The 20,756-nt window shown below is 50.0% G+C and overlaps 1 protein-coding gene across 2 annotated transcripts; it reads left to right on the forward strand.

Annotated features, from left to right (window-relative positions):
* Nucleotides 1–11,790: 11,790 nt before the first annotated feature.
* Ppp1r3b (protein phosphatase 1 regulatory subunit 3B) lies at nt 11,791–20,687 on the forward strand. Of its 2 annotated transcripts, none has more exons than XM_048330768.1 (2): nt 11,791–11,819; nt 19,378–20,686. In XM_048330768.1, exon 2 carries the CDS (start codon nt 19,412–19,414, stop codon nt 20,267–20,269), a length of 858 nt encoding a protein of 285 aa, XP_048186725.1. In that variant the 5' UTR covers nt 11,791–11,819; nt 19,378–19,411; the 3' UTR covers nt 20,270–20,686. The 2 variants fall into 2 exon arrangements, with proteins under 2 accessions (XP_048186725.1, XP_048186724.1); XM_048330767.1 differs by lacking the exon at nt 11,791–11,819 and adding an exon at nt 12,977–13,015 and having other exon boundaries at nt 19,387–20,687.
* Nucleotides 20,688–20,756: the final 69 nt, after the last annotated feature.

The following is a 20,756-nucleotide window of genomic DNA, read 5'->3' on the forward strand; positions in this document are numbered from 1 at the left end:
CCCAGACCAGACAACACCTCTGCCTTCTGCCCCTCAGGTCAACGCCCCTCGCCAGCAGGAAGCAGACACAGAGGGTCAGAGCCCCTTTGTACCTATGGAAAGGCTGGGGTGTTAGGTCTGTCTGGGGGAACAGCCCCTCCCCTTTCCTGTTCACCTGCCTGAAACCAGTACTCATCTGTCAATCGCCTGACTGAGTCAGCCCAGACCCCCAGAAACGGAGGGCACTTCTTCAACCACCCTGTCACACCTCCCTGGGACAGGGAGAGGTGTGTCTGGCTCTGAGGTCGCCTCTGCCTCTCCCTATGCGGGTCCCCGTTCACCCACAGTGCCCTCCCTCTCTTCCTTCCCTCCTCTCTCAATTCCTCCCGCCTGCCTGGCCACCAGTTTCCTCTTCCTCCAGTGCACTCTTTTCTACCTGAACTGGGTGGCAGTTCCTTTTGGTGAACCTTACAGTGACCAAGGTCTAAAGCAAGCTGGCCAGCGTTGAGTAGAGCAGCATCTTCTGAGCTAGAGCTAGAGTCTTCTCTAAATCTTAGACACAGCATGCCCCTGCCTTCTGGTGGCTCTGGCTTGGGGGGGGGGGGGCGGGAGGCAGACCTCAGGTCTCTTGGAAGAGCCTGAGAGGGGGGACTTTTACCACAAAGCACACTGGGCTCTCAGCACCCTCCAGGTGGCTGAATGTTTGTGTTCTCTGGTATTCTGCTTGGGTGAGAGCCAGACTACAGGAACCCTGTCCCTTTTAGAAGTGCACTTGAAAAAGGGCAAGGGGGAGAGGATGGAGGGAAGCCATGGACTTCTCTCCTATCCTCCTTTCTTTGGAAATACAAGAGAGTGAACTAGAGGCGAAGTGAAGCCTGCTATTGAGAACATAATGGCGTTTGTTTCTGTCAGCCCTGTGTGGATTGCTGGCTCTTTTCTCTTAATTTGGAGGCAACCAAAGCTCCTCAAAAGAGGCAAGCATGGAAACCGCTGGCTCATGTCCCTGGCCACGGTTCCTGGGCCATCACTGTCCCTTCTGGGAGTTCTGTCTGCCGATGGCGGGTGAAAGCTCTCCTTTCCCCACCCTCTAAGTGGGGTGACAGGGATCCGTAGACCTCATTCCCTGGGATGTGGAATGGGGCCCAGTGACAACTGTACGCCTGCCCCCCGGTATTTGCTTATGAGCCCACCTGTTGCTTCCTTTCGTTTATTTGAGTAGACATCTCTCTCTTTTTGTGCCACTAAATAAGTTTCGATAGCCTGGAGAGAATCTCTGGGAGGGGTGCGTGTAAAGGCTGGGGATCCTGGCCCCTGGATGGGAACCAGTGTTTGACAGAAGGATGTCAGATATCACTGGCCACATCTACTCCCTCAGAAGGAAATAGACCCCTAAAGATTTCAAGCTTGGAGGAGTTCTGGAGAACTGCCTGGAGGCACCCCTCCTCTGGGCTCTGAATGAATGAATACCTTGGAAGGCTCAGTCCCTTCAAGGGGCTGGGTTGAAGCTGCCTCTCTACTCGCGTTAGAAATTCACTGACCTTTGGATTAGTAAGAATTTGGCCTTTCCACAGACTGTGAACATGACAGCCTCAAGCCTCAAGCCTCCTCCTCCTGGTGAAAACTGTTAATCAACGTGGGCTTGGTGGTGAATACAGAAAACCCAGCTGGTTCCATTTCAAATCATCTCCCTTGTGAAAACTCACTGAGGACCTGAGGCGGAAAGCCTGGATACTATTTTATGCGTGTGTGTGTGTGTGTGTATGTGTGTGTATGTGTGTGTGTGTGTGTTCCTATGCATGCTTACATAATGTGTATATGTTTAATTTTAATAATGTACAAAGTTATTTTTAAACAGCTAACAATAAAACAGAATAATTATAACAGTACACTGTCATAAGAGTTATATGAGAGCCAGATGCCAGTTTCTCATGCCTGTAATTGTAGCTAGTCAGGAGGCTGAGATCGGAGGATTGCAGTTTCAAGTCAGCCCGGGTAGGAAAGTCTGTGAGATTATCTCCAATTAATCACAGAAAAAGCCAGAACTGACGCAGTAGCTCAAGTGGTAGAGCACTAGCCACTAGCAAAAGAAGCTCGAGGACAGTACCCAGGGCCAGATTTCAAACCCCAGGACCAGAAAAAAAAAAAAGGGGGGTTGTATGAATGTGCTCTTTCTCCTACTCCAGATAACTTTACTGAATCGAGCCCATCTGCTTCTAGCTCAAGAGCAGAAATCCACCGCTCCAGGAAGACAAAGCGCCAGTAAGACAAGGAGGAGTCTTTGGATCTGGATCTGTGACAGCGAACAAGAGATGATACCTTTCTGTGTCTCCGTGTTCGTACCTGGGAATAGAAAATGCTAGACTGGAAGACACAAAGTCTTTTTAACTCTAGCTGTTCTTCAATATGATGTGTAAACTACAGGTCTGGCTTACTGCCTGATAGGGAAAAGCAAAGACTTGGTATGTTTAGCTCTTCCCACTGAGCAAACAGGACGCCCACAAAGCCGAAATTCCCACTGGTAAGGTCAACAATAGGACCACCCCAGGAGTGGAGAGGTGAGGCTACCAAAGCCAGGGGGGTGGGGGAGAGGCCCCTTTCCTCAGCAGTAAATAAGCTTCCCACTGCCAGATTCCAGGACTGATAATACCCAGCTCTCCACACAGAGCCTGGGAGGCCCAAGCCCGGCTGTCAGGCGCAAGTTCAGAAGCTCGCGGAGGAACTGAGTCACCGCAGTGGCTACTGAGGGCGGCTTCTGAGTGCCAGTCCATCAAGGGGCAAATACATCCGAAAATGTGCAAGCTTTAGGAAGGGGAGGAGGGTCGGTATGGTCATAGGACAATCAACCTGGTGGAGAGGGAAATTCACCCAGCTGCCTTTTCAGGGTTGCATGATGATTACTCTTGTCCTACAGCTGTTAGACGTCAGTCTGGTGTCCTCTCATTAAGAGGATACTTTGCATACTACATTATTTCTTGCCTATTTCCTACTCGGATACTTTGTATCGCTGTGTGTGTGTGTCTGTCTGTCCATCTGTTATAGCTATATGTTGTCCGTGTATGTATAAATGTGGGTGTTTAAAACAGTACACATGTGAATCCACTCAATCTATACATTCCTATCTCTTTCCAGCTTGGCAATGTTTTCTTCTTTAAAGTTATAATCCCTTGCTACTAATCTAGTTGTTTCATTAGTAACACTAGGATTCTCGAATTGGACTATCATTCCCTGTATCTTTTTCCCCAGTAAATATGTATTTTCGCTTATTATTTCCAATTCCAATTCTTTTCTGTGCATATTGCAAGACTTCTAAAGGTTCACCTCCACATCAATGATTCTATTTTTCTATATTGTCAGTTTGGCTTACTCTATTTCTGGGATGGATCTTACTTTTGGACTGTAGTGTTTAACCTCTACTTCTTGTTGCATGGAATTGGTTGGCTTGTTTGACCATTTCGAGGCTTCGCTGCTGTGTCACCGTCTCCCAAGCACTGAGACCAACAGGCCTACTGAGCCTTTGCCATCCATTCTTTGTCTGTCTGTTTGTTTATATTCAGCCTACTTTTATCTGGGTGGGTTTTTTCCTGTCTTCCATTTTATGTAATTTATACATCTTTCAATCAAAGCTATTTTCATTTTTTCCTTTTGTCTCCAGTAGTAAGCATGTTTGAGTCTGCTCCTTCTCAGAGTATTTAAAAGTAAACGTTCCCTTTTTTAAATAAGCTATATCTTAGTTGTTTCTGCATACCTGCTCTCATCTGAGAGCGTATTTAGCAAACTAGTGAAAGCATGCAGGACAAAGGACTTATTCCAAATATTGTGAGCTGTATAAGCCATTGATATCAAGTTTCTTATTGGCCTCAGTAAGTGGAAGGTTCATATCTAGATTTTATTGTACTTAGAACAATTCGGAAATATGGCCGTTTACACTGGGGTTTTGTGGAGCAAAGCCTCATGGGTATTTGTAAAGAGTTCCAGGAAATCCCCAGAGTAACCCTATCAGGAAAACAGTACCATTCCCATTCCAAAGACCAAGAAACAGAGGCAAATAGTCCATAAGCTTTTCCCCCCAAAGTCCACAGAGTATTGTGGCAGACTCAGAACCAATAGGGACCCCCAAGAACCAATGAGGAGGAGCCCGTGAATCCCAAGGACCAATGAGGATCTTGATGGCCAATGAAGATCCCAAGGATCAAGGAGGACCCTTGAGTCCAATGGCCGCACCCTTGCCCCTATAATTCAGTACCTGTCATCTGCGATGCCTCTGGGAGCCTTCATCTTTTCATTTGGCTTCCTGGGAATTTCCACAGGAAGGTGAAGCAGAAACGTCCTCATCTATTTTATAACAGGCTTTTCCCCCTTTTCACGAGCTATTACTTAAGATGGGCCCTAAAAGTTGACAGATGGCACTGAGTTTACAAGAAGAGAGCATGAGACAGAATTGCTTAGTAATTAATCATTGGTTGCTTATTCGTTTATGAGGGGAACATTCTAGATTTTATAATTAAAAAAAATGAAAACCTGAAGACAGGAAGGAAGAGAGGAAGGAAGGAAGGAAGGGAAGAAGGAAGGAAGGAAGAAAAGAAGGAAGGAAGGAAGGAAGGAAGGAAGGAAGGAAGGAAGGAAGGAAGGAAGGAAGGAAGGAAAAGAAAATTAAAATCAGGGAAGAAAGAACAATTCTCAGCACTTTTCATGAGACCATGAAGGGGAGACCCAGGACTGGACCTTTGGAGTTACTTTACTCTTGAAAACAACCAACTTATTAGTAGAAGGGAAAGGAAGTTGATGCCAAATATCTTCGTTAAGCCTTAATATATTGTTGTAGCAATCTCCAAAGTTTAGATGGAAACACTGGCAACGTTTGGTTTGTGTATTTTATACCCCTGGCTCTTTACCAAGAAAGAGTCATACTAATAGTTATCGAGTTATTTCCTGGTGAAGTGTAATTTTATATGAAGCTAGAGTAGCCTCTCTATAACAAATGTGCTATTGTCCTCAGAGTTTTATTATACAGTAGGTAAAATTAATTCCTAAGACAACGGCTCCTCCTGTACCTGGCAAGATGGGGGCCTTCTGTGGAGCTACAGCAGAACAAGGAAAGTGGGGGGAAAAGAGGAGTACTCCCCTCGATTCCTACAGTGGGCTACTTTCAAATGATCTGTTTCTAGCTCCCCAAAAGTCCACAGGTCTTTGTGGAGAAATCTTTCATTGGATCCAAGAATTTAAAAATGCACTTTAAGTCATAATTCTCTAGGGGATTTTTGATAATGGAGAGAAAATCCCGGCAGGCAGCTTTTTGTTGGTGGTGGTGCTGGTGGCTTTAGTTTTGTTTACTGTTTGTGCTGATGCTAGAGAGACTCCGGTCTTAGATGCAGCTCCTTAGTGTTTACACTCAAGACTGTGAGCCACAGCACCCTGCCAGCCTTTTGGTGGTTAATTGGAAGTAAGAGTCTCACAGGGGGCTGGGAGTGTGGCTTAGTGGTACAGTGCTCGCCTAGCATGCACGAAGCCCTGGGTTGGATTCCTCAGCACCACATACACAGGAAAAGCTGGAAGTGGCGCTGTGGCTCAAGTGGCAGAATGCTAGCCTTGAGCAAAAACAAGCCAGGGACAGTGCTCAGGCCCAAGCCCCAGGACTGGGGGAAAGAAAATAAAATCTCACAGACTCTCCTGCCTTGGCTGGCTTTGAACTTCAATCCTTAGATCTTAGCCTCCTACCTAACTAGGATTACAGGCATGAGCCCCCAGAGCCTGGCTCAATTTGCTTCTGACTCCCAGTTTCAAAGAAAAAGAAGTGATTGAAGTAAAAGCCTGCTGGACAACAGGGTGCTAGCCACTTAGAAATACTTGTATAAAAGTACTTTTTCCCTCATCCCTCCAGTGGATGGTTGTTTTCTTAACGTAGCTCACTGTCTGTTCCTGTGTGCGATCTGGGAAATGTTATAAATATCAGGCGCAAAGGGGCTGAAGGATAGCTGCTTATACCAAATCTGAAGTGTCTGCTGCAATGACTCACTCGACCCCGGAGTTACGCAAGAGAACTATCCCAGCCCCGAGATCCAAGGCACGCCACGAGCGTGTGGCCTGACACAATCCTAACAGCAGCCCGACATGCTCTCCTCCTCACAAGCAAACAGGAAACAAAAGCAGGCCACTCGCCATGGAATTGTGCAGGCAGCTCTGCTATGCCTTGCGTGATGGGTATGGAGAGTTATACATTTAAATCTAATGCTCGAGCACACCAGTCACCAGCACAGATTGAATGAGCAGAGGGTATAAATACATACTGGGTTCTGCCTAGTGCTGGGTAAGCCTGTGGCAAGGTGGCACTTCCCAGTTCCCAGGCTCTCACCTTCTCCCTGGCCAGCCGCCACTTACTACCCTGTAAGTCAATAACACGAGTTGTGAAGCTTCCATTCATGGCACCACTGGCTGTGTGCTCCGAGAGGCCTAGCGGAAGCCAAAGATGAACCGTGTGGCCATTTTCACTCAAGCACAGAGCACAGGATTCATTAGTAAAATATCTCATACGGCTTTTTTTTTCTTTTTTTGTAAAAAGAAGTGTAATGTGCCCAAAGTCCACAAACCAAGACCTCATTAGAATTACTTAACTTGCTTTTCCCCAGGAGCTGGAATGAAAAAATCAATACTAGCCTTTCTGAAAACCATCTGGAAATATGAATCAAGTCAGATGATGAATGCCTTCTCTATGGGAACAGGGCTACAGAATAAGCAGCAGTATAGACACAGATTTAAACATGAAAGCTGGGTGCTGGTGGCCCACACCTGTAACCTCGGGCTACTCAGGAGGCTGAGATCTGAGGATCTCAATGTAAAGCCAGCTCTTGTCTCCAACTAACCATCAAAAGCCCGAAGTGGAGGTGTGGCTCAAGTGGTAGCATACTAGCCTTGAGCAGAAAAGACAAGTGAAAAAGTAAGGCCCTGAGTTCAAGCACTAGTGAGGCAGAAAGAGAGAGAGAGAAAGAGAGGAAGGGAGGAAGGAAGGGAGGGAGGGAGGGAGGGAGGGAGGGAGGGAGGGAGGGAGGATGAACAAGATTTGAATGTGAAGATGGTTATCAAGCTGTAGGAGAACTAGGGAGACAAAGCTAAGTGTTTCATAACAAGAAAGGAGTTAAGGAATCAGAGTTATTGGCTGGTGACAGGGTGCTTGCTGACCCATACAAGGCCCCGATGCCATTGTTCGACCCACATCAAGTCATATTACATGTGAAAAAAAAGAGTAAATCGTGATCTTTGTATAGAACATAAATTATGTAGCCATTAAAAATCATGTCAGAAGTATAGTACTAATACACTCAAAATGAACAGTCATATAAAAATGAATATCAAATGATTCATTTTAACGTATGTGTATTATACAATGATCCTGATAATCATACGGTATTTATGTACAGTAAAAACACCAAAATAAAATAAATACTATGAATGACATTGGTAGTTATTTCAAAGTGATACCTTCATCTTCCTGTTTTTCTGTAGTTTCCACAATCTCTACAAGGACTTGGTATTAGCTTTATGATTAAAATCTAAAACATAGTAAGCAATATCTATCAAGAAATCATATCAGGATTACATACAAGACACAAGGCACAAAGCTGTGGTTTACAAATAGCTCTGTAGTCCTGTGACTTTTAATTTTAGCTGTTCCTGAATATAAAACATAGGGCTTTGTATTTCCTAGGCAAATGTTCTACCACTGAGCCGTACTACAGCCCAGTCACAAAAATTTCAAGTGATCTCTACCCCAGAACTCCAAAGCCCTCCACAGTGAGGGATTGCCCTAGCAGACACTAGAAGCCTTGCCTGTGAACTTCTTTGAGGTCTTAGCATTGCCAGAAACCCCTGCTCTATAGACAGAAGTTTAGAGTCCCTCCCTCACTGTTCATCCTCCTGTTCCTATAAAACATGACCTTGCAAATCAATGTCAGTGGAATCTGAAGGAGGGAAGGGGGCCCTATGTAACACACTGTGCCCAGAGCATGTCTGCCTGTCTGACAGGGGCAAACAACTCCACTTTTCTAATATCAGCTCACTCGGGCAGGTTGGACATGATCTTTCCCACTTTCTATTCCGATCAAGCAGGAAAATGTTGTCTTTTGTAGTTCCGACTCTGATGTTGACTGTTTGTATTTAGATTTGTTTTGCAATAGCCTTCATTTGATGAGAAAAAATGGTCATTTAAAAAGTTTTCCAAAATCTTTGAGGACATTTTTTGAAATGCATTGCTGAGGAGATGAAACATTAACAATAGTTCTTAAAACCTTGTAAATGAGCAGAAAGCTGGTGCTAATATATGAATCAACAAGCACAGTCCAATATTTACCAGGTCTCTGCGTGCGTGCGTGTGTGTGTGTGTGTGTGTGTGTGTATGTGTGTGTGAGTGTTGAAAACAAGGCAAGCGTGCTACTCTCAACTTGAACCACAAGCTCCACGTCTGGCTTTTGGGTAGTTAATTGGAGATAATGGTCTCATGGACTTTCTTCCCCAGCCTGGCTTCAAACCAGGATCCTCAAATCTCAGCCTCCTAAGAAGGGAGGGTAAACTACCAGATTTTTAATCAGCAGAGTTGAAATTTAAGAGCAGACTTTACAATTGTGTGTCTTTGCCAGTTTCTCCTTTTTCTCTCCAATTATTCATCAACACCGCTGCCTCCTTCAGGTTTCAGCTCAGTGACCACTTCTCCAAAAACTGAGAACACACACATACGTGCGCGCGTGCACACACACACACACACACACACACACACACACGCCCCAAGCCTTCCTCTTAGCCTCCTAAACACAGAGGTTTAACTTCCACATCGTGTCTCTACTTATGAGCTTCTTTAGGGATAATTTGTATTTTCTTTATTGCTAGCATCTAGACTTAGGATCACTACTCGGTAATGTGTGGTTAAATGAATGAATGAATGAATGAATGAGAAGGATTGAAGCAGTCAGGTGAGCTTGACTCATCTGGAGAAACAAGCACCATCACTGACAGCCTTGAAGACAAAGTTTATAGAAGAATATTAATTAGCTATGTGTAGCCATTGCTGTCTTTGGGTTTATTTTCCTAAAAGAAGGTTTTTAATAAACAAAATTAAGATGGAAACCACTGCGAGATATTACAAAGGGACTCGGTGTGCATTGATTGGAGGGCTGAAATTTTCCATGCTCCCATTCCCTCTGTTGTTGCCATTGCCTTTCAAGTACAGAATGGGGCACAATCCTGTCTGTGGCGGGGGCAGCGTACCATTTCTGGGGCTGTGGGACTGCTGTCTTCTTCTGGGACCACCCTCCAGCTCACCTCCAGCTCCGTCCCCACCTCCCAGTAAAGAATGAGCTCTTCTCAAGCTCAGTCACGCCACGCTCCTACCCACTGAGGCTGTGGTGTGCCACAGCTAACTTTAGTCCCACTCTACTGGTCTGAAATAGTCACCTAAACCACACGGGAAACGATTACCCACGGTTTCCTAGATCTATGGAAGGAAGATGCTTCCAAACCCTGACAGAGGTGCTTGTTCCAACTCCTCCGCAGTGTGCTTCGCTGCACCTTTTGCCTGCACACGTCTTACAATCCCTCCTCTTCCAGCGTGTTCCCTCCCACTGGGGAAATGAGAAGCACAGCCAGCACTCGGCTTCGTGCACTTCGGCCTACTCAACAGCCAGCGGGCTGAGGAATGGCCGCCACCTGTCACGAGCACATGTCACAGGGGTCCTTAATCAGGCTGGCCCATCTCAGGAGAAGGAAGGGGACTATTTACATTTCGGGAAGGGAGGCCACCTCTGCAGAGGCCCTAGAGAGCAGAAGGCTCGTATTGGACGATCATGACCCATTCGTGTTTTAGTCTTGCAAACCTAGGATAAACGGAAGCTGCTCATTACCCCTTGGAGAAGAAATTCCCATAGTCAACAGAGTGAATGTTCAGAAAGCTAAATATGTTAAATCTAAGGGATTGAGAATATTCCCTTCCTTTATTTTGTTGTTTTTGCAGTTAAAGGATATATTTTTAAAAGAAGGCGGGGTTTGTTCGTTTTAATGCGTTTACTTGGCACTTTATTTATTAATTGGGGAGCTGAGGACTAATGAATTTCCCTGGTCAATAAAATTTGAAAACTGGGAGCCTTCTCCCAATCCCCCCAAAGTGGCTAGCTCAGATCAATGGATGGTGATCTCCCAGGAGAGGAGGAGTTTCTGGTTCACACTCTATCTCTTCCACCTCTGCAGGCTGTCGTCTAGTGGACCTCCAGGTGCCCCAGAAAGCACAGAGAGCACAAGCCCATCCAAGGAGATACCACGGCAGGCTCAAGTCAGGTGATACGCCCCGCTCTAAGCGTCTCTACCTGGGAAACACCCCCTGTGTCTGGAGTAGTTCATGAAACAGGGGTGGACCTCTAGCCCAATACTGAGGGCAGGAAAAGAAATTTCATTGTGATTTTTCCCCATCGTGGCACGCGGACATGGTAGTTGCCGCAGGTAAATATCTCAAACCTGAGGGCTAAGACATTCCTTCCTAGTGGTTGACTATTATTACTGTCAATGCGTGTGTGTATGTATGTATGTGCATGTGTGTACGTGTGTATGTATGTGTATATTTGTATGCATGTGTGTATGTATGTGTGTACGTGTATATGTGTATGTGTATGTATGCATGTATGTGTCTGTGTGTATGTCTATGTGTATGTATGTGTGTATGTATGCATATGTGTGTACATGTGTATGTATGTGTACATGTGTATGTGTGTATGTGTATGTATGCATGTATGTGTCTGTGTGTATGTGTATGTATGTGTGTATGTATGCATGTGTGTACATGTGTATGTATGTATGCATGTGTGTATGTGTGTATGAATGTGTATGTGTGTATGCATGTGTATGTGTGTATGTATGTGTATGTGTGTATGTATGCATGTGTGTATGCATGTGTATGTGTATGTGTGTGTATGTATGCATGTGTGTGTGTTTATCTGTGTGTGTGTGTGTAAACAATGGCGGCATGCTTATTTTAATGCATTTATTTAGCACTTTAGAAAGCTGGCAGCCCCAAGGCACGCGCCCCTCCCCACCGGGGACTTCCCCCCCCCCACACTCCGCGCTCTGCCAGTGGCGGGGAGATGTCGGGGTGCTGCACGAGGGGGGTGCTGCGGTGTCGGATGGGATGGAGGGCGCCTCGGGGCACCCAGGGCCGCCGGGCGCCCGGGCCCAGCCAGGACTTGGCAGCAGGGCCGGGGGCTCCGCGTGCCGCCGGTGTGCGGGCGCCGGGCTGCGGGCGCGATCTTGGGTTGGACGCCGCCCCCCGCCCCGCCCCGCCCCGCCCCCTGGCTCGGGGAGCCCGGAGCCCCCGCCGGCGCCCGAGAGGGGCGGGCAGGGATGCGACCCCGAGAGGGGCAGGGATGCGACCCCGAGAGGGGCGGGCAGGGATGGGACCCCGAGAGGGGCGGGGGTGGGACCCCGAGAGGGGCGGGCAGGGATGGGACCCCGAGAGGGGCGGGCGGGGATGGGACCCCGAGAGGGGCGGGGGTGGGACCCCGAGAGGGGCGGGGGTGGGACCCCGAGAGGGGCGGGCAGGGATGCGACCCCGAGAGGGGCGGGGGTGGGACCCCGAGAGGGGCGGGCGGGGGTGGGACCCCAGAGGGGCGGGCGGGGGTGGGACCCCGAGAGGGGCGGGCAGGGATGCGACCCCGAGAGGGGCGGGCGGGGCGCCGGTAAAGTTCAAGAGGGCCGGACGCCCGCCGAGCCCGGGCACCGGGGGACGGGGAACCGGGGACGGGGCCGCGGGGGGCGGGGGGCGCGCGCGGAGGGGGCGGCGGGCCGGCGCGTCTGCCGCCGGGACTCGGGAGCGGAGCCCCGCACGTCCGCCCCGACGCCCCGACGCCCGCGCAGAGGGGGGACCCGGGAGCTGAGCCCCGCACGTCCGCCCCGACGCCCGCGCAGAGGGGCCAGGGCCGCGGGGGGCGCACCGGGCCGCCCCTCCGCGCGTCCCAGCGTTGGCCCGACGGCTCGGCGCCCGGGGCGGGTCGCGCTACGTGGGCGCCGGGGCCGGGGGGGCTGGGCTTCCACCCAGAGGCCGGGCTGGAGACCGCGGGACCTCCGTGCGGCCCGGGAGCCGCGGGGCGAGGGGCGGGGAGGGCGGCCGGGACCGCGGGCACCCCGCGTCGGGCACCCGCTCGCCCCGCGAAGGGCTGCCCGGGGCCGACGTCCCCCGCCGGGGCCCCGGGGCGCACGCCCGGCCTCCCGGAGGCTGAGGGCTGAGGATCCGGAGTTCGAAACCAGACCCCGGTCTCCAGGTCGCCACCGACGCGCCGGCGTGGAGGTGCGGCAGGCCGAGGCTCGGGGGGCGGCGCCCGGGCCCCGAGTTCAAGCCCCGAGCGGCCGCGCGGGGGGCCGGTGCGGTGCGGGGGACCGGGCGGCCCGCGCGGGGGTGCTGGCGGTGCGCTCAGGGCCCGGGGGCCGGCGCCCGGCCCGGCCCCGCCCCGCCCGGCCCCGCCCCGCCCCGCGGGGGTCCACCCAGGCCCCGCCCCGCCCGGCCCCGCCCCGCCCCGCGGGGGTCCACCCAGGCCCCGCCCCGCCAGGCCCCGCCCCGCCCCGCGGTGGTCCACCCAGGCCCCGCCCCGCCAGGCCCGGCCCCGCCCCGCCCGGCCCCGCCCCGCGGTGGTCCACCCAGGCCCCGCCCCAGGCCCCGCCCCGCCCCGCGGTGGTCCACCCAGGCCCCGCCCCAGGCCCCGCCCCGCCCCGCGGTGGTCCACCCAGGCCCCGCCCCAGGCCCCGCCCCGCCCCGCGGTGGTCCACCCAGGCCCCGCCCCGCCAGGCCCCGCCCCGCCAGGCCCCGCCCCGCGGTGATCCACCCGGGCCCCGCCCCCTCCTGGGCTTCATCTGCGGGGACGCGGCGCGCCCGGCCTCCGGGACGCACCGGCGCTCACGTCGTCCGCGGCCGCGGCCGCCCCGTCACCTCCCTCCCCGCCTCCCTCCCTCCCTCCCTCCCGGCGCTCGGATGCGGCCGGCCGGCCGGCACCCAGGCTCCTCCGCTGCGGGAAAGGTGAGTGCGGGCGAGGACGGGGAGGACGGCGGCGAGGGCGGGAGCGGCGGCCGGCAGCCTCGACGGTGCGCGCCGGGGAGCGCGGTCCTCCGGCGGGACGGCGCCGGCGGGCGGGCTGGGCCGGGCAGACCGCGCGGGGCTGCAGCCCGGGTGGGAGGGGTGGGGGGGAGAGCTGGCCGCGGGGGGGGGGGCGCTTGTCCCGCAGATGCCCGCCTGCCCCAGAGCCCCGGGTCCCCGAGCCCCGGAGGAGGACGCGGCTCCTTCCTCGGAGTTGCCCACGGGCCAAGCCCAGAGCCAGGCGGCTGGAGGCGAGGGCGTGGGAATGCGAAGGCGCCCGGCTCCGTGTAGGGCGCCCGGGTCACAGGGAGGCTGGAGATGGGGCTCGGTGGGAACGCACTCGCCTGGCCCAGGAGAGGCCCCCGGGGGGGGCTGCGTTCCCAGCCCATCTCCCCCCCCACCCCCCCCCACACACGCACACTCACACACTCACACACTCACACACTCACACACACACTCACACAATCACACACACACTCACACACAATCACACACACTCACACAATCACACACACAATCACACAATCACACACTCACAATCCCAGCGAGGGTGGTGGGACGCGCAGCCAACTCCTCCAGCTCAGAAAAGTTGGGGAAAAAATACTCTGATGACACTCAGACATTGTTAGGTGGCAGCGTCCGCCCCACTTAGACTTCTTCCCTTCAGAAATGGCTTCATTCAGATACTTAGCTCCGAGGTACTTTGGAGGGGGGGGGCGGTGAAAGAGGGGGGACTGGGGGAAGGGGGAGAGGAGAAGAGAGAGAGAGAGAAAAATGTCTTGTCACCTACTTTCTATAAGACACGCAGCCAGAAAGCCAGCTGTCTAAAACTATGAAGGCCGTGGAAAGGTTACTTTCTGTGCAGGTCTAGCCTTTGTTCACAAGAAAAAGCACCGTGCGGTCTAATTTTCAAGCCAGCTGTCTTGAAAAATGTTATTTGTCACTCGTGGAGCAAAAATGACATTTCTCCAAATCACCCGTGTGTCTTTCAATTCCCATGACCATTGGAGTGGTCTCAGTGGAGCCGGGAAGCCTGGAGTCCACCCTAGGGCATGGCCCAGACCCTTATGGGGTGCAGTGGACCTCTGAGGTACCCACATGGAAGTCAAGTGCTGGGGATACCCCCCCCCCCGGGAGACAGTTACTCACGTTCCCAGGTTTCAGGTCTGCAGCTGGTGTGCAGCTCTTGTGTCACACACTCTGCTGGGTCAAATGTGTGTCTGTCCCCTCTGGTTTTGCGCCCCCCCCCCCCCACCCAAGGAAAAGGAAGACCTAGAGTAGCTAAAGGGGGTACTGGTCCTCTTCGTGCCATTCGAACCCGACGCACCTGCCCAAGGTCTTCAGAGTGTCTCACAACTGTAATCCTAGCCGCTCAGGAGACGGAGCTGAGGATTCGCATTTAAAGGCAGGAAATGTCCATGGAGACTCCTCTCTCCAACGCATCACAAAGAGCGGGAAGTAGAGCTGAGGGCTCAAGTGGTCGAGCGCCAGCCTTGAGCAAAAAAGCTAAGGGACAGTGCCCAGGCCCTGAGTTCAAGCACACACACACACACACACACACAGTGGTTATTGCCTTGTGCTTTTCTGATGCTTGCGTATAGTCCGTGTAGGTTGGAGGTGGTGGTGATCTCTGTGTAATGGGAACTTCCTGGACAGGTCAGGAAAGCCTACTATAAACCAGTACCTCGCGCCTTGATTCTTGGAGAATGGTCAGATCGATGAGTATAACTCTACTGTGAGGACAGCAGAGTGGCTGACGGTAACATTATTTGTCGACTGAAGTCCCAGGACTGGACTGAATGTCGTCACCTGCGGTTCTGGTGACACAAAGAAAAAGGCAAGGAACGTGGGCCGGGCTTGCCCGTGCAGTTCCTTACGGCAGTAGTCCCACAGTAACTTTGGGGACAATGTAGCCTTACTTTTGCCTCTCGTTGAAAAGTCTCTGTTTATTTATTTGCTTGTTTGTTTCTTTTATTGTGATGGTACTGGAGCTTGAACTCAGAGCCTGGGTGCTGCTGTTCCTTAGGAATTTTGCTCGAGGCTGGTGCTCAACCACATGAGTCACACAGCTGTACTTTGGATGTTTTGGTGGGTAGAAACGAAGGTCTAACAGATTTTCCTGTCTTGGCTGGCTTTGAACCTTGATCCACATAGCTCGCCCTCCTGGGTAACTAAGAAACTAAGATTACAGGCTTGAGTCACCAGTGCTTGGAAGGAAATTAAAATGCCTCCTGAAAATACTAGCGGAATTGTTTCTTAACCCGGGCTGCCTGAGAAGCTGGCCTCCGGGTAACCGGTTCCACTGGTTTCCCAGCTGATGACAAAAGGGGTCCCCGGGGGCAAATTCACACCCCTGGCATCCAAGGAACAACTTCAGCGAGCTCTTGGGCCCACCCTTGCGCAGGAGCAGAACTTGGGAGAGTGGATTAGTGGACGCCCAGGCCACGGGCTGTGCTCTGGAGTTCTGTTTCTATCCAACCCTGAGTTTCTCAGCCTTTTCCTAGCGAGCTGCTTCTAAGGTGTCCAGGAATATGTGGCTGGTTTGTGGGCTTGGTGGAGGTACAGAGAGAATTTGTGGGTGACCTTGGGCTAACTCAGGCCCAAAGGAAGCAGCTAGTCCAGGAGGTACCCCAGCTCAAGGGTGACAAATCGGGGGTGTGAGGAATGGGCTGTGTGGGTGGCTGCTTTTAATACATATGTAAACAAAAAATGCAGAATACCTGTACCCGAGTTTGAGCTGAAGGAACAGTTCCAATACACACAAATAAAAATTTGCCATGGGGCAAAAATGAACAAGTTCAAGTACTTGGTAAATACTAGTGATTTTTTCCCCCCTACATTGCTCCTCTCCCCAGTCTTCTTACCCAGTTCAGTCAGACTTTTCCTTTCCAGAACAATTACATGGGCAAAAGAACAGATAATAGCGAGTAGACTTGCCCTAGAATTTTTTGTTCAATTGACTTTTCTAGGGGGAAAACAGGAAGTCAAAGATCCTTTGAAATAAATGTTTACATAAGTACATTACAGCCATAAATTATTTCATTTTGTTGCTATGTTTCTGCAGCTGCCATGGCCCAGTTCTTCTCACATCCTAAGAAGTAGTTCTAGTTTGCTTTTTCTTTTCTGTCAGTAATGAGACTTGAACTCAAGGCCGCAAGTGTAATCCTTCGGCTTTTTCACTCAAAGCTGATACTCTACCACTTGAGCCTTCTGGCTTTTGGTGATTGATGGGAGTTTCTTGCTTTTGTCTGCTCAGGCTGGCCTTGAACTAGGATCTTCAGATCTCAGCCTCCTAAATAGCTAGCTCTCAGCTCCTATTCCTCCTTCTTAAAACAATTCCATCAGGTAGTTTGGGCAACTTTTAAATATTCGAGGTTCTTAACTATTTATTATTTATAACTAAAGAAGCACTATTATCTTAGAAAGCGGAAGAACATAGAAAGCAAGAAAAATAATTTCCTGAAATCCTGTCACTTGTATATTCTGGCAACTCTACAGTAGCACCCTTATCTACAAGGAACATATCCTAGAACTGGCAGTCGTCAGGTGGTTCCAGACCTCGTGCTCATGCCGATCACTCCTGGAGGTCCTACAGTGTTCTACATGGCCTCAGGAGTTCATCCGTTCTTCTGTGTTCTGTGCATATCACTACCCTTGTGCTTTGGAGTCATGATTAAGTTAAATAAGGGGAACTTGACTACAAGCAGTAGCACTGCCAATCAATTGCCTGCTACCCCAAATGGCTAGTAAGTGATCAACAGGCAAGTCCCATCCACATTGCAGAAACACTGACAAGGGAAGGCTCCCATCTTGGGTATGCTAGACCAAGGACTGATTCAGGGCCTGGGGAGGATGGCTTAAGATTTGAGCTACTCAGAATGGTGGATATCTTAACACTCACGAGCTGTTTCCTCCCAGAACTTTTCACTCCGTACGTTTGGACCATGGTTGATCACAGAGGGCTGAAACCATGGAAAGCAAAACCACAGAAAAGGGAGGCCACTGCGTCTGTAGTCTTTTTCTACATACCTATGTAATTTCTCCCCACGAGCCTGGCCTTTATGAACAATTTTATCTTCTCCATGTTCGTTCTAGCCATTTATTATGAGTTTTTCCCCTGTCATTTAAAGATTTCACAAATTATGCTTTTAATGATGGAAGGTAAAATCACAGGGATGTGGTTTAGTTGATTACCCGAGTGCCTGTTAGTGGTCATTTTTTTTTTCCTCAGTCATGTTTCATTGGACATTTTCATACGTTAACTTCCATGCACTAATTACTTGTTTAGGTTGAATACTGGTATGTGATACTGGAACAAAAATGATAGGAATACTTAGAAAAGTTATACCAATGTAGAGTAATAAAAATATCCTTACTTCCTTTCAAAGGCCTTTCCTAATCCAACAGGTAAAACAACCATCATTTCTAGCTTAAAATTTCTTAATTTAAGGACTGGACTTTTTTCATATTTATGGGCCATTTGTAAATTTTTCATAAATTTTCCATGAATGCTTCTCACTCATTTCTGTTATTGCTTTATAAGAACTCTGTATATGAAGGTGTTGAATCCTTGTATATCAAGGTGTTGAATACTTCTCATTTGGGTAATATTTTCCAGTTTGCACTTTTTAATACTTTATTATTATTAAGTACTTGTACAAAGTGATTTCAGTTCCACCATTCATCTTGATCAGTGTCATCCCTTCATTGTCCTTCTCCATCTTCCACTTTGCCTTTAATCTATCTGGTTTTGTGTTGATTTTTCACTTACAAAAAATTATAGTTTTAATGAAGTCAGGTTTAGACTCTTTTAGCATGAATCTATTTGCTTTTTATTTTTGAGCAGCTGTCTTTATAAACTATTACAAAGCAAATGTTCACCTATATAAAATTTGGAAATATAAATTAGTTCTTTTTAAAAGAAAGATATTCTGGAATATAAAAACCTACCATGTAAGTTTAATAAAAAAAAAAAAAATTGTGTCTGTCTTGACAGTGTCTAGCATGAGACCTGGCATATAGATGTAAACACCAAATCAAAGTTGGTGGGATGAATGTATGTCTTTTATTGGATTAAAGCAGTATTTATGATTAAAGCTATAGTGAAATGTCATCTCCTACCATGTACAGCAGCTACTTTTAAAAAGATTTTAAAAAATGAAAGATAACACTGTAAAGAGATATGGGAAGGGGAGTCATATACATTTGTTGTTGCAAGCGTAAATTAATATAGCCATTAAAGAAAACCATGGGATTTCCTTAAAAACATTAAAAATAAAATTGCTGTCTGACCCAGCAATCCCACTCAAACAAGCAGGTATCTGAATACTAGACAGGTCTACTAGCTGTCATAGTCCCTGTGATACCATTCCCAATAGCTGAGACACACAATCTAGCTATTTAAATGCCCATTGTGAGTGAAGGATAAAGCAATCATGGCGGATGGACACAAAGTCATTCTGGTCAGCCAGAGGAAAGAATGGAATCTAGCCATTGGCAGGAACATGGAGATGGGCCCAAAGGACAGGGTGTAGTGCGCAGTGATCTAGGAGTAGAAAGACCCAGAAGCCGTGGAAACAGGGAGTGAGTGGCTGGTGACTTCAAGGGCAATGTGTGCCTGGAGAGGACCAGGAGGGTGACACTCCCCGAAGGACTCCACGTCTGGAACATACACGTTCCTGTGGAAGAATAAGCTGAAGCAACCCATTGTGCACCGTGGTGATTACAGTTAGCGACGATATCTTATACACTCGAAAACTGCTTACTACACCACACACACACACACACACCAGTAATCACATACATTAAAGAGCTCTGTTTGAACATTCCACAGTGTATACATACGTACAAACCATTGTGTCATCCTCCATAAACACGTGCCACCTTTACTTGTCAATTGATAACAAATAGTAACATATATCCAAGTGTGCTCATTTGTACAGCTCTGTATGGAAACATCCTACCAACAAATGGGTTCCTTCAATAAGTTTGGGGAATTCTGTAAATAATGTGTCATTTTTATTATCCTCTGTGGCACATGAGCATCGTGACAGGAAGACCTGTGAATTTGTTTTGGAACTAGTTAAGTGCCATACTTCTTTTAACCTCAAATATTCCCCTATTCTCTCTCTCTCTCTCTCTCTCTCTCTTTCTCTCATACACACACACACACACACACACACAATTTTCCTGAAACGCGTGTCCTGCGAGACCACACTAGGAAGTAGCCACAGATCAAGGCAAGTGTGTGCTGGAGGAGGGGTTGAATATCCGTCTGATCGCTTTGTTCTTTGCTTTCTTCTCCCTTGTCCCAGAGTTCCAGCCTGTTCATCTAGCCCCATGATGGCCGTGGACATAGAGTACAGATACAGCAGCATGGCCCCATCGCTGCGTCGAGAGCGCTTCCCCTTCAAGCTGTCCCCGAAGCTGAGCAAGCCGCTGAGGCCCTGCATTCAGCTAGCCAGCAGGAAGGAAGCCGGCGGGCTGGTGACCCCAACAGTCCCTGAGAAGAAGGTGAAAAAGCGGGTTTCCTTTGCAGACAACCAAGGGCTGGCCCTGACAATGGTCAAAGTGTTCTCCGAGTTTGATGACCCACTAGATATTCCGTTCCACATCACCGAGCTCCTGGACAACCTGGTGAGTCTGACGACAGCAGAGAGCGAGAGCTTTGTGCTGGATTTCCCGCAGCCCTCTGCAGACTACTTAGACTTCAGAAACCGGCTGCAGACCGGCCACGTCTGCCTGGAAAACTGCGTGTTGAAAGACAAAGCCCTGGCCGGGACCGTGAAGGTTCACAACCTGGCCTTCGAGAAGATCGTGAAAATCAGAATGACGTTTGACACTTGGAAGAGCTTCACAGACTTCCCTTGTCAGTACGTGAAAGACACTTACGCCGGCTCCGACAGGGACACCTTCTCCTTTGACATCAGCCTCCCCGAGAAAATGCAGTCCTATGAAAGAATCGAGTTTGCTGTGTGTTACGAGTGCAACGGCCAGGCGTACTGGGACAGCAACAGAGGCAAAAACTACAGGATCATCCGAGCAGAGCTGAAAGCCACTCAGGGAATGATCGACCCACCCAGTGGACCCGATTTCGGAATAGCCTTTGACCAGTTTGGAAGCCCACGGTGTTCCTACGGTCTATTTCCCGAGTGGCCTAGTTACTTAGGCTACGAAAAGCTAGGCCCCTACTACTAGTGACTGCAACTTGCGGTCTGCAACACTGATCGTGGGGTGGAGAAGCCAGGGGAAGAGCCAAGCTGAACTGCCCCTTAGGCACGGTTTTTGAAAAGAAAGGGTCCTGCAGAGTTTTCTTCAGTCAGCAAGTCCAGCAGCTTTGGATCACAGAACTGATTGCTTGCTCAAAGATGGTTTGCAGTGGTCCATTTTGGCACCCAGGGTGGCCACAGAGGAATAAGCAGGACGGTTCCAGAAGTGTCTGCAGAGAAGCCAAGCCCGCAGGGCAGTGCTGGAGAAGCCGGAGGGGCCCGGCCTCTGCACTCCAGGTGAAAAGTCAGCCCCAGCCACCCCCGAGGGGCGGGAGGGGGTGCTGATTCCATTCCGCGCGGTGCCTTCTCCACCAGCAGCTGTTGCTCTCATGCTGCTGCTGTTCTGTAAACTCACTCTGTGCCTGACCCAACGGCCTGATAGCACTCGTCTCTACCACAGCTTCCTAAGCGACACG

Source organism: Perognathus longimembris, chromosome 21 (assembly GCF_023159225.1).
Source record: "Perognathus longimembris pacificus isolate PPM17 chromosome 21, ASM2315922v1, whole genome shotgun sequence".
NCBI lineage: Eukaryota > Metazoa > Chordata > Mammalia > Rodentia > Heteromyidae > Perognathus > Perognathus longimembris.